At 41.0% G+C, this 13,695-nt stretch overlaps 1 protein-coding gene across 4 annotated transcripts in view; it reads left to right on the forward strand.

The window, feature by feature from the left end:
• Window positions 1-13,695, forward strand: part of LOC138742700 (mediator of RNA polymerase II transcription subunit 12-like protein) — a 404,210-nt gene that overhangs the window by 101,324 nt on the left and 289,191 nt on the right. For all 4 annotated transcript variants that reach the window (XM_069897449.1, XM_069897451.1, XM_069897452.1 and 1 more), the window contains 3 exons: window positions 264-413; window positions 1,845-1,944; window positions 4,346-4,482. In XM_069897449.1, the coding sequence (XP_069753550.1) occupies window positions 264-413; window positions 1,845-1,944; window positions 4,346-4,482 (387 nt within the window). The remainder of the gene's footprint in view (window positions 1-263; window positions 414-1,844; window positions 1,945-4,345; window positions 4,483-13,695) is intronic.

Genomic DNA, 13,695 nt, shown 5'->3' on the forward strand with positions numbered 1-13,695 from the left:
CACATTACTGCTCCATTTGGATGGTGTTACCAGAAGCAATTTTCTTAAGCTCCATAACGTCACCCACATAATTCCTGCACCACTCTAGATCATGCCAACTAAGATCCACATTGTGCTAAATGATATGCCCCTTTCTGTTGCTCCATTTTGATCCATATAACGATGTTGCCGTTGGTAAAGCTGTTTTCAATGCACCACTGATTTTAATCTCATCTAAATATCTGCATCAATCAGTTACAAAGCCTGATTTTGTTTTTCTACAGACAATAACTTTATGTTGCCCCAGTGCCTTGGTGTGGAATTATTCCACAAATGAAAGGAAAAGCAGCAATCCTGGCTCACCGCTTGATCTGCTCCAAGTGGCCCCATCGTGTTTACCTATGCCAGGGGGGAGTTCCACCTTCAATCAGCAGGTATGCGTGGGCAGATTGGCGTGGCGTGTTGCTATGCTTCCCTCGATATATTTCATGTTGCTCAATGTGATGGTGAATACAGATAAACCAAAATGGTGGGGTTGAGTTTTGACACAATTCATATAATCGTTGACACGTCATTTCTGGTACAGTGAGAAGGGTTCATTTCCTGACCATGCAGTATCTTGAATCATCATTCTTAATAATGGAATTTTTTTGGCCAAACAGCTTCTTGCTTGTGGGTTTAGATTTTCTTTTATTTGATAAATAATAAAATAATATAATATCAATACAATATAATCTGTTTGATTAAAACGTGGAATACCTTGGATGAAATGGTATGATTTAAGTGTAATCTATCTTTTTGAATTTTAACATTTATCCATGGATGCTCTGTATTTTTGGATGTGAAATTTCAATGTTAATAAGGAGAAAAAAAAGAATAATGGCCTCTAGAATCTAGCCAACCACTGAAGTTTGGCTAATCTGCCTATAATTTTCTGTCTTTTGCCTCTCTCCCTTCTTAAAGAGTGGAGTGATGTTTGTAATTTTCCAGTCCTCTGGAATCATTCCCATCTCCAGTGATTCCTGAAAGATCACAATCTCCTCAGCGACCTCTTTCAGAACCCGGCGGCGTGGTTTGTCCAGTCCCGATGACTTATCCACTCCTTCAGCTTCCCAAGCACGTTTCCCGAAGTAAAGGCGATGCCACTCACTTCTGCCCCCGATTCTCTCGAATTTCTGGCATTCCACAGTGAAGAAAGGCGCACACTTGTCGTTCAGTTCATCCGCCATTTCTTTGTTCCCCACTGCCACTTCTCCAGCATCGATTTCCAGCAGTCTGATGTCCACTCTTGCTTCTCTTTTACTCCCCATGTCTGAAAAAAAATGTTTGGTATCCTCTTTATGTTTTTGGCCTGGTAATTTTCATATTTTCTCCCCTCTGCCCTTTTGTGTGGCCTTCTGTTGGCTTTTATCAGCTTGTTTAGCTGAAACTGCATGTCGGCTTTGTGGTGAGATGTAATTACACCATTAGGTCACCAGGGGTCATCTGATATATATATATATATATATATATATATATATATATATAAGGCAGTGCAGAGCTACAGTGCAGCCTTCCAGGTTCATCTTGTAGAGAGACAAGACGTCTTAGTGTACAAATTAGTTTATTAAAGCAGTCTTATACTCGCTCTGCTGGTGTGGTTATTGTCAGTATAGGCTTTACACTGTCATTTGACTTCCATGGTCAGACACAGTTACCTTACTCTTCCCTTTAGAAAGCTATGTGTGTAGATCGACAGTAGCTGCAGGCAGAGTCCATACACATATACAAGGACGCACAGAGATGCACGAAGATATACAGAGAGCCTTACATGCATGTGCTCTTTAGGTGAATGCTGAACCACCTTGTTTCAATCAATCATTTAGGTCCGAGCCAAAGTTTATGAAGTGGAGCAGCAGATCAAGCAGCGAGGACGAGCCGTGGAAGTCCGGTGGTCATTTGACAAATGTCAGGAGTCCACTGCAGGTAATGCTGTTTCTGCCCTCGGGGAAAGCTGGCAACTGTCTCAGTCCCTTCCCTTGTGTGATGGAAGGTCCTTTCCACAGGTGTCCACGATCAACAGAGCAAACTTAATCATTTGCCTTTGCTTGTAAATCTTTCCCCTTTAAGTTTTCTGACGGTCAGAAAGTCTGCCACGTTGCTGAAGAGGTCCTTCGAACTGATAATAAAAATGAGAGCAGAGTACTGACACTTTTCAATATCTCTGGTGGGGCAGTGATCCATCCCTTCTCTCCTGACCCCCACCATTCACTAAAGTAGCACTCGTTGATGATTATGTTTTCTAATTAAGCTAAAACCAACTGATGAATTAAGTCCTTTCTTGGTAAATGTAAGTCTTTGTTATTGTATATTGGCATTTGCTTCATTGTCAGTTGCTAATGTGTTTGTTTAATTAAAAAAAAAATTGTGAATTGCTCTCATTCTGCACTTGTGATACTCTGCCTTTGGAATGTATCTGTGATTACACCGATTATCTGAAATGGTCGGGACCGGGCCCATTTTGTATAAGTGTTTTTTCTTCAGAGATCCGGTCATTTTTTAAAGAACAGCCCAGTAGCAACACTTGTAACAGAGTTTAAACAACAACAAACAACAAGGGAAGGCTTTTTAAGCATTAAAATAATGTTTAATTCTCACCAAAAAAAAGATGGCCACCGCCGATCCCTGACACTTCCCCACCGAGGTCCCTCTCCTATCCTGGAGCCCGAAGTCCGCTGCTGCCAGCACCAGGAGCCCGAGGTCCGCAGCTGCTGAAGGGCTCAAGCCTGAAGCGTTGGTTATATGTTTTTATCTTTGCTATATAAAAGACACTGTGTAACGTGCTGAGTTTCTCCAGTATTTTTACTTCAATCAGGATGCCTGCAGACTTTCATTTTTTACTTCACCTTTATGACAATAATTCTGATGAGGGAGGAATTTCCAGCACCGAGGGTTTTGATTTTAGAAGTCTAAAACTACATTTTACTATAAGGTGGAGCACTTGAATGTACTGTGGGTTACAGCTCTCAGAAACCTCCTCCTTTATCCCTATGGCCCTCTAAATACTTACCCGTTCAGGTTTTTATCTGAGAGACTGAAAATGCTGAAATCTAAAGCAAAACACAGACTGCTGGAGGAGCCCAGCGGATCAAACAACATCAGTGGGAGAACCAGAATGGTTGATGTTTTGGGCTGGGCTCCTCCACGTTTTTATTCAATCCGATTTGGCAGTTGTCACTCCTTCAAACAGCATAATTCAGATTATAATCACCCTGCTGTTTTTAAAAAGAAAATAAGCCCCTCACCCTTCTTTCAGAACCATTGTAAATGTATCTTCTGGTTATTAATTGCTCGAAGAAATGGTCTCGCCTTACTTAGAATTCAAAATCTAAAACGTTTCATTAAATCTTGCTTTTGGTTATTATTCCCTTCTCTAATGATCTGATTTAAGGATTGAGAATTGCCAATTTAATTGGAATAACTGTGGTTCATGAGGCTGACCATGTAAGTGACAAGTTGTGTGGTTATAATATAAATTTAAAAAAAAATTAAAAATAAAATTACTCAGAGCTAAACTTACTGGTGGTGCTGTCTATAAGGAGTTTGTCCATTGGTTTCCTCCAGGTGCTCCATTTTCTTCCTCCCCCCCCCTTCAAAACATGCAGGTACTTGTAGGTCAATTAGGTGCAATTGGGCAGCGCAGGCTCAGGGGCTGAAAGGGCCCGTTACCATGCTATACATCTAAGTTTAAAATGAGTGGGAATATGTCAGAGTTGCCTTTTCATAAATAGTTCTGAAGAATGGATTGGAGACAGCCTTATGTAGTTTATTGAATAATGAGTTGAAATATGACATCAAATGTACGTGTCACAAACCCAAAGGAGAACAGATCTACATAACTTCACCTGAATAAAGGAATTCGAGAAATTTAAGGAACAGGAGTGCAAGAACACTGTTCACGATCTTGCACCTGCTCCTCTGTTCAGTCAGGTCATGATATTTGCCTGCTTTCCGTATTTTTGTAACGAGTCGCATATCTGGCTTGGTGTTGAATATACTCAGTGATTGAGCCTCCACAGTCCTTTTTGTAGCAATTTCCAAAGGTTCACCATTTTGGATTCTGAAGTCCCTCTCCCCAGTCCTGTGAACAGAATTATCTTGATAGTGTCATTTATCTTCAGATTACCATGAAAGCTGAAACATTATTCCTGCTTCTACCATCAAGGCCTATAGGAATTTTATATTTTTCAATAGATCACATCTCATTCTTTTAAACTCTCCATTGTCTTATTTGCTTCCACAACAAGTTAGATGTAAGTCATGCACAAAAATATTTAAGGTTTCTTCTCATGTTTTCCTGCTGTTTCCTTTGCTATCTTTTCAACAGGTTTTACAATCAGTAAAGTCTTGCACACGTTGGAAGTACTGGATCGCCATTGTTTTGACAGATCTGACTCCAGTAACTCCCTAGATAGCCTCGATCACAAGATATTCGGTTCAAGTCAGGGCAAGGAGAGCCAGGAGGTGAGTGGTTGCAGTGCATTTTGTGTCCATTACAAAGGAAGGATGGTGTGGTCCCATATTATGAAAGAATTTTGTATTTAGTAACGTGGTCAAGTATCAAAATACTGCAGTTTTGAGAGGTCTGGTCTAAAGGCCCAGATATATGAGTTCAAATCCCGGCATGACAGCTGAGGATTACATTATTACATTAATACATTTGGTTTATTAAATAACTCTGGAATTAAAAAAAGCTACTAGCAGTGATGGTGGCCATGTAATGAGCAGATAAGGAGCTGATGCATCTTTGAACATTCCCTACAACATTTCTTTGCTGACGTGTCTGTCTATGGTCTCATGCCTGCAAATTGAAGGAGCAACATCTCGTATTCCATCTGGGCACCCTCCAGCCGGATAGCTTTCCCATCAACTTCTCTGGTTCCTGTTGGCCCCTGCTGCCGATCGTTCTCTGTGCTTCCTCTAGCTCTGTCTCTCATTCTCTTCCCTTTTCCCTCTGTCTCCTTTCCCCTAGCTCTGCTTCCACAGAGCCCCAAACAACCCTCCCTCCTCCCGCCAATTCTCACCTTTCCTCTCTCCCGTGTCCCATCCATACCCAATTTACACTTTTAGTCTGTTGGTCTGTATTCTTCCCTCCTGAGCTTTTTTTTAATCAGATGTCTGCCTTACTTTGTACTCGTGTCCTGAAGAAGGGCTCAGGCCTGAAGTGTCAGTTATGTATCTGGACACTGCGAGACCTGCTGAGTTTGTCCAGCATTTTTGTGTTTTTCCTACAATTGTAGCATTGGCAAAATTTTCTGTTTCACTTGGATCTTAGAACGTGAATGGCTGAGATGAGTTCCATTTCTGTGAAACGGAATATTGAGCAGAAGGCAATGGAATTGTCAATATTAGAAGCGTATATATTGGATCAGGAACAAGATTAATATATTTTGTTAAATTGCTCAATATTTTAAATTTAATTTTAGACATACAGCACAGTAACAGGCCCTTCCGGCCCACAATCCCATGCCACCCAAATACGCCAATCAACCTACAACCCCTGTACATTTTGAAGGGTGGGGGGAGACTGGAGCACCTGTGGATAACCCTTGCAGACACTGGGAGAACATACAGACAGCACAGCACTCTTACAGATTCGAGCCTGGTCACTGGCGCTGTACTAACCTCTGTGACAACCGTGACACCCAAAGTGTTACTTCAGTTACAGTGAATTTGAATTCTAATAAATCTGGAATGAAAACCTGGTATATGTGACCTTGGTGATTCTGAAACTACCAGAAAAATCCATCTTGTATATTGTTGACTTGGGGAAGAAAATTTGCCTCTTTGATTGTCTGACACGTGGCCGCTCTTGGATTGTGTTCATTGGAGTATAGAAGAATGAGGGGAGGATCTCATGAGGCACTTTCAGGTGGCCGATTACCCCGCATGTAAAGCCGCATGTTTAAGCAATATGCGGCTGTTTGGAGGCCACCTGAATGTTCAGGAGACGCTCTTGAGGCGAGCGACGTCTCCCTCCTCTGAGAGGGATAATCAGCTCAGCTCAGTGGCTCCCCCAGCCACCTGAATACAGCTGGCTGAAAGCGGATGTTAAAGGGTCAGGCTGCTGATCACACCTGACACTGGGCAGGAGCCGGAGTGCGCTCAGAGCCGCATCCTGAGTAGCTGTGTCCTTCAGGCGGCCAGCGCTGCGTTTTAATCGCTGCCACCTGAACGGCAATTTAAAGGGCCGCTTCTGCTTCTTCAGGCGCATTCTTAGCGCAGAGAAAAAGCCGAGAGAAACATTTTGAAAGGTTTTGACAGAGTGGATGTAGATAAGATTTTTCCCTTGGTGGGTGAATCAAGGACACGGGGTCACAGTCTTAAAATTAGAAGTTATCCATTGAAAACCGAGATGAGGAAGTAATTTAGTCAGAGGGCCGTGGATCTGTGGAACTCACTGCTACATGCACCAGTGGAGGGCAGATCATTGGGAGAATTTAAACAGGAAATTGATAGATATCTAATTAGTAAGGGTATCAAGGGATATGGGGTAAAGGCTGGAAATTGGAGCTAAGTATGAGCATCGTTCAACTTAGTGCAGGCGCGGAACAGACTCGATGGGCCTAGTGGCCTGCTTCTGTTCCTTGATCTTGTGATTTGTGACTCCCTGCCCATGTGGTTGGCTGTAAACTGCCCTCTGAATTGCCAAGCCTGCTGCTCCTCTCAGGAGCCAATGGCATGCAGATTCGGCAAAGGAAAAATACACAAGTGGATAGTAGTGTTGTGCTTTAACGCAGAAAGTGTAAGATGTAGATTTTGGGGGAGATTTCTGGAAAGTGAGAGGACCTTCAGTAGGAGATATGTCAAGTAGCTTGGATTTACAGAGATAAAGGACATTCCCTGAAACTGTCGTTAACTCTGGATATAAAACCAATCACTTTTCTTCATTTGAAAGTAAATTAATGGGGCTCAAGAATAATGAAGTGTGATGAGACAGCACAGCTTAAGCATTTGGTCATCGTGGAAAATCTATGCTGCTGTTTTGGAGCAACGTTATCGCAAATATATTGAAGCTCTCCAGAAAAGACAGTGTAGTTATTAAAAAATATATATTTATGACACGGTAGGAGCTGATTCGGGCCACATGCACCCAATCACTCCCAAATTATCCTACAAGCTCCTATGTTTTGAACGGTGGGAGGAAACCAGAGCACCTGGGGAAAACCCCTGCAGACTTGGAGCGAACAAACTCCTTGCGGAGAGCGCCAGATTCGAACCCATTTCACTTGTGCTGTAATAGCATTGAGGTATACTCTCGGTGCCGCCCATAAGGACAGTACTGGATCTGAGGAAATTTGGCTTTGAGGGGATTTTTTTTTTGAATGAAACTGGCTTTGATTCCATAGTTCAGTGTAAGAATTTAAAATCAAGAAGGTTTTTGATCAGATGAATAGAGAAAAGCTATTTTCTTAGGTCAATGATATGATTTTTTTTTCATCCAAGTGTTATTGAAATAAGAAATTATTTGCCTTGAGGAGGTGAAGCAGAATTTTATTGTTCCCTTTTGAAGTAAATTGGACAAAAATTTAAAGTGATGGTTACAGGTCATGGGTGCAATTTTAATTTAGATTCTTGTTATATCTTGTATGGCTGTAGGAAGAATGAATCTTGGTGCACGTGCCTTGTACTTGAATATATGATTGTAAACTCTCACATATCCAAGATGATGGCCTTGGAGGCAAAGTCCCTCAAAGCTGCTCAGTGGCTCCCGCAGCCACCTGAATGCGGTTGGCTGAAAGCGGATGTTAAAGGGTCAGTCTGCTGATCACAGCTGACACTGGGCAGGAGCCGGAGTGCACTCAGAGCTGCCTCCTGAGCAGCTGTGTCCTTCAGGTGGCCAGCGCTGCGTTTTAATCGCTGCCACCTGAATGGCAGTTTAAAGGGCCGCTTCTGCTTCTTCAGGCGCATTCTTAGCGAGAGAAAAAGCTGAGAGAAACATTTTGAAAGGTTTTGACAGAGTGGATATAGATAAGATTTGCTCCATTTTAGAGCATAATGTCCAGAAATTGAATTTTTCTTTCTTTTTCAATGTTTTTATTTACATCAAAAATTACAGAGTACATCTGTTAAAAGTCAGGAAAAATACATTCCACTTAAATCATATCAAGGTATCCCACATTTTCAATCAAACATATTGGTTTGCATTAATATTATAAAAAGATCTAAACTCACTACCAATAAAGAAGCTGTTTGGCCAGTAAAAAGACCAAATTCTTATCTGAGTGATAAATTACCTCATTACTCAACAGTTCTGTCTTCATATCAAATCAACGATTATGAAAGAAATTCAAAAAGGGTCCCCCACAGTGTTTGAAAATTTACATTCCAATTGGGAAATTGAGCATCTAACAATCTCTAAAATAAACATGACATGACGTCATTGAACATGAGTAGATGGGGTAATGTTCCGCCATCTGAGCCATACTGCCCACCTAGCGAAAATAGAAATAAAAACTAATACATGCAGCTCAGATGCCATTAAAAGTTGTGTCACTCTTTTCCACAATACAAAATAAATCAGTTAAGGGATATGGTTTAAAATTAACTTTAAAAAGTGCAAAGAAATTTGAAATACTTTGTTCCAATAACTATCAAGACTCTGACATGAATTAATGCAGTATCTCCTTTGTTGCATTCATCGCAATGAGGAGATGCATCCATATAGAATCGAGATAGTTTGACTTTGGATATGTGAGCCCTATGGTCTATTTTAAATTATAGGAGAGAGTGGTGGGCACGTAAAGAAGAGGTATTAACCAATATGAAAATTACATTCCAAGTTTCTTCAGGAATTAAAATTTCTAGGTCTTGTTCCTAGACTTTTTAAATTTTATCTGAGGGAGCTTCTCTTATTCACAACATATCATAAATGTTAGATATTGAACTGTTCAAATGAATTTTTTTATATTCACGTGAACTGATACACAGTTAAAAAGACATTTTGTTTCATGTGCCATCCAGGCAGGTCAACTTGTGCAGCAGATAAGGTTACAGGAAACAGTGCTACAAGTCAAATAATGTAGATTACAGAGAAAAGCACATTTAAAAAATGATGTAAGGCCATCACCTTTGCCAGTGAGAAATCCATTTTAGAGTCTGACAGCATCATGAAAGCAACTGTCTTAGAATTTGGAGGTTCATGTTTTTAAGTACATGTATTAAAAGCACACTGAAATGCTGGAGGAACTCAGCCGGTCTTTCAGTGTCCATAGGAGACAAAGATATATTGCCAACGTTTTGAGTCTGAGCCCTTCATGAGGGGAATAAGCAAAGAATAAGGAGAATGAGCAAAAGACAGGAAAATCTCAGAATAGAGAAAATGCTGGGCAAGGAGAGGAGTCCTGACCAACTAAAGGTGTTAATTGGGTATGATAAGCGAGGAGGTGAGAAATGATGTGTCTGTGTGAAAGGAGGCAGGGAAAAGGGAGAGAGTCAGAGCTGGAAGAAGTGGGGGTGGGGAAGAAGTTTAATTAAAGCCAGAAAAGCTGTCTTGACCTGGTTTACCATGTGTTCAGCTGCCTTGACTTGGTTTACTGTGTGGACAGCTTCCCTGGCCTGGTTTACCCATGGTCAGCCGTCCTGTCTTGGTTTATTGTGTGGTCATCTGTCCTGACCTGGTTTACATCTTCCTGACCCAGTTCTCTTCAGAATAGGCTCCTGTTACCATCAAAATTCTTGTTTTGCTTTGTTGCCCACTAGAGGTTGTTTGGTCCAACATCCACCCCCAGTTCTTAGAGACCCATTTCCTCCCATGCCTCTGCTCCTCCCCAATAACTTGTAATTTTTTTTCTCTTTATTTGGACTCACTGAATTTATTTTAACCATCTTATTTGGTATTGTACTCCTGAACAACTCTTTAGAAGTTCATTTCTCTCTCTCACACACACTTTGTTGGTTTCCAACATCCGTGCAGTGTGGTTGATCAGTCTTTTGGCACTGGAAATAATTTAATTCTGTCACTGCATGGAAATCTCCCAAAATCTGGCCTTCAGCTTGTGGAAGGGTAACTTTCTTAAGGGTGGGTGTACTCCTGAGCTGATGATGTCTATGCTAGTTTGACTGACATTTCTTATCGCAAAGAACAACTCAGCACTTTCTGCACTTGTTCCTGTTCCTCAGAGCAATGTAGGTTATTTGGTGAATTTTCCACTTGTGTGTTTGCTGATCCTTGATGTTTCTTAGTCACACAAGCATCTGAAGAGGCAAAGGGCAGGGAGGAATTCCCCCAAAGCTCTTGACGGAAAAGGAGATTATGTTCCGGCACTAAATAAAGGTTGTTTAGTCCACTGCCTTACTGAAAATGATGAGCCATTAACAAAACCGTGTAAATTTAAATTTAGACACACAGCATTAGTAAAAAGCCATTTCAGTCCATGAGACTGACTGCCCATTTTACACCCACTGTTTGTTTCGAACAGTGGGAGGAAACCAAAGCCTCTGGGGAAAACCCAAGCAGACAAGGGGAGAACATAAATACTCTGTACAGACAGCGTGGATTTGAATCCTGATCCCAATTGCTGCCTGCTGGAAAGGCATTGCACTAATTGCTACACCAACCATGCTGTCCCTTTTTTTTTTAAATGTAAACTCTTTTAATTTAATGCAGAGTAATTAATCTTTTTAATCACCTTGTGTTAACATCTGTACTCTCTGATCAAAAGGGTATAGTTTCATCCAATAGAAAACAATTTATAAACTCTTTTAGTCTCTGCAAATAACTTTCAGCTTTTAATCATGGATTTTAAATTTTTTTTACATGAATTTTGGGGAGAGATCAAATTTGGGACTAAAAATTCAAGTGTCAACTAACCAGATTCTTGAACTAAGTTTTGCAACTGAGGAAACACTTTTCAAGGGTAGTCATTCAGCATGGAACAGGCCTTTGGACCAACTCATTCATGCCAACTGAGTTAGTAGCCTGGGCTGGTCCCATTGGTCAAATGGGCAAAACTGGTATTAAGATGAGATGGTTCCTAGTACCCCCCCCTCCCCCTAGTTCTTCTTTCCTGCAGCTCTATCTCTCTTTTTTCTTTTCCCTCTGATCGCTTTTCCTTCAGCTCTGCATTCAAGAGCCACCTCCTCTCTTGTTCTGTTATCCAAATCCAAAGATCACCTTCTGCCTGTTGATCTGTGCTCCACTCCTGCCATTTTTTCCTACTCCCGAGCCTTTTAATTCAGGTGCCTGCCTGCCTTTTGTTCATACCTTGAAGAAGGTCTCAGACCAGAAACGACAGTTTCTGTTCCAGGGACGCTGTAAGACCTGAAACATTCAACCTGTTCTTTCCACAGATTCTGCCTGACTTAGCATTTCCAGCATTTTTATTTTCAGATTTCCAGCATTTGTGTTTTTGATTTTCAACAATTATTGATGCTCCATTAAAATCCACCAATCTCTCCCACTGACTCAGTGCTAAGTACCATGAACTTTATTCAGGGAAAAGTAAGGGGTCATGAAAGAGAGAAAGGCAGCAGCTGTTGCATTACTGAATCATAGAAGCATACAACATTACAGCACAGAAACAGGCCCCTTCGACTCTTCTAGTCTATGCTGAATCATTTTTTCTGACCTGCACCCAGTCCATAGCCCTCCATTACCTCTCCCATCCAAATTCTTCTTAAATTTTAAAACTGAGACCACATTCACCACTTCAGCTGACAGCTTGTTCCAGATCCCCACCACTCGCTGTGTGAAGAAGATCCCCCACATGCTCCCCCTTAACTTTTGCCCTTTCTCCCTTAACCCATGACTGGTTTGTATCCCACCTACCCTCAGTGGAAAAAGCCGTCCTACATTTACTCTGTTTACCCCACTCATAATTTTAAATACTCCTATCAAATCTCCCCAGATTCTTCTATCCTTCAGAGAATAAAGTCCTAACCTTTGTAACCTTTCCCTTTCACTCAGTTCCTGAAGTCTGGGCAACATCCTAGTAAATTTTCTCTGCCCTCTTATTATCTTATTTTGGGTGACTAGAACTGCACACAGTTCTCCAAATTTGGCCTCATCAATATCTTGTATAACTTTACCAAAAGATTCCAACTTCTATAATCAATACTTTGATTTATGAAGGCCAATATGCCAAAAACTCTTTTTACAACCCTATCCATCTGTGATGCCACTTTCAGGGAATTATGTATCTATATTCCCAGATCCCTCTGTTCTACTGCACTCCTTAGTGTCCTACCATTTTCTTGGTTTGCCCTTCCAAAATGCAACACCTCACACTTGTCTGCATTAAATTTCATCTGCTATTTTTCAGTCCTTTTTCTCAGCTGGTCCAGATCCCTCTGTAAGCTTTGAAAACCTTCTTCACTCTCCTCAACGCCTCCAGTCTTAGTGTCATCTGCAAATTTGCTGATCCATTTTTCCACAAACAACAATGGTCCCAACACTGATTCCTGAGGCACACCACTAGTTACAGGCCATCTGTCTGAGAAGCATCATCCACCACTACTCTCTGGCTTCTCTCGTCCAGCCATTGTCAATCCACATCACTACTTCAGCATGAATACCTGAATCTTCCTGACTAACCTCCCATGTGGAACCTTGTCAAAGGCCTTACTAAAGTCCATGTAGACAACATCCACATCCTTTCCTTCATCAACTTTCCTGGTAATCACCCCGAAAAACTCTGATTAATTAAACATGATCTACCATGCACAAAGCCTTGTTGACTATCTCTAATCAGTTACAGGCTCTCTAAATAATTTTATATTAATAATTTACATAATTTTTCCAGAGCCCCTGCAATTTCTATACTAGCCTCCCTCAACATCCGAGGGAATACTTGTCAGGCCCTGGGGACTTATCTACCCTTATTTGCTTTAAGATGGCAAATACTTCCTCCTCATTAATCTGTATGGGTTCCATGACCTCACTGCTAGTTTTCCTTACTTCCCACGACTCTGCCCATTTCCTGAGTGAATACTGATGAAAAAAAAACATTTAAGATCTCCCCCATTTCTTTGCTCCATACAAGGCTGACCACTCTGATCTTCAAGGGGACCAATTTTTGCCCCCTTAATATAATTGTAGAGACCCTTCAGGTTTTCCTTCACATTCTTTGCCAAAGGAACCTCATGTCTTCTTTCAGCCATCTTGATTTCTTTCCTGAGGTTTTTATTGCATTTTGTGCACTCCTATTTGCTCCACATTGCCTATACCAGCTTACGATCAAAGGTGGGGAGGGAGCTGAAGCTGCCAGCAATGAACTCAGAGCTGAGAAAAATGAAAGTGAAAAGGTGATGCTCCAAATCGTTTATTATCTTTCTCACTATCTGCAATACTGAAATGATTGTTTCCAAATTTGAAAAGCTGAACGAGCTCAGCAAGTCTTGCAGCGACCATAGGAGGTAAAGATGCATAATCTTATTCAAGAAGAAGATTCTGTTTTTACCACAATCACAACATCTACGGAATTTCGTGTTTCAATCTACTGTTTCCACCTATTACCACGTTCCAACTTGCGTTCATCATACTTCTTTTGAAAATTTTATTTAAAAATTTCCCATGCATGTAATCGTAGCCAAATATAAAATACAATAATCAAATATTAATATGAAGACCATTATAGAATCTATAAATTAATTCCCTCAATTTGTAAATACAGGCACCAAATTTTCAAAAATATGTCATATTCATTTCTCAAATGTAGTAATCTTCTCAAGAGGAAC

Source organism: Narcine bancroftii, chromosome 9 (genome assembly GCF_036971445.1).
Source record: "Narcine bancroftii isolate sNarBan1 chromosome 9, sNarBan1.hap1, whole genome shotgun sequence".
Classification (NCBI taxonomy): domain Eukaryota; kingdom Metazoa; phylum Chordata; class Chondrichthyes; order Torpediniformes; family Narcinidae; genus Narcine; species Narcine bancroftii.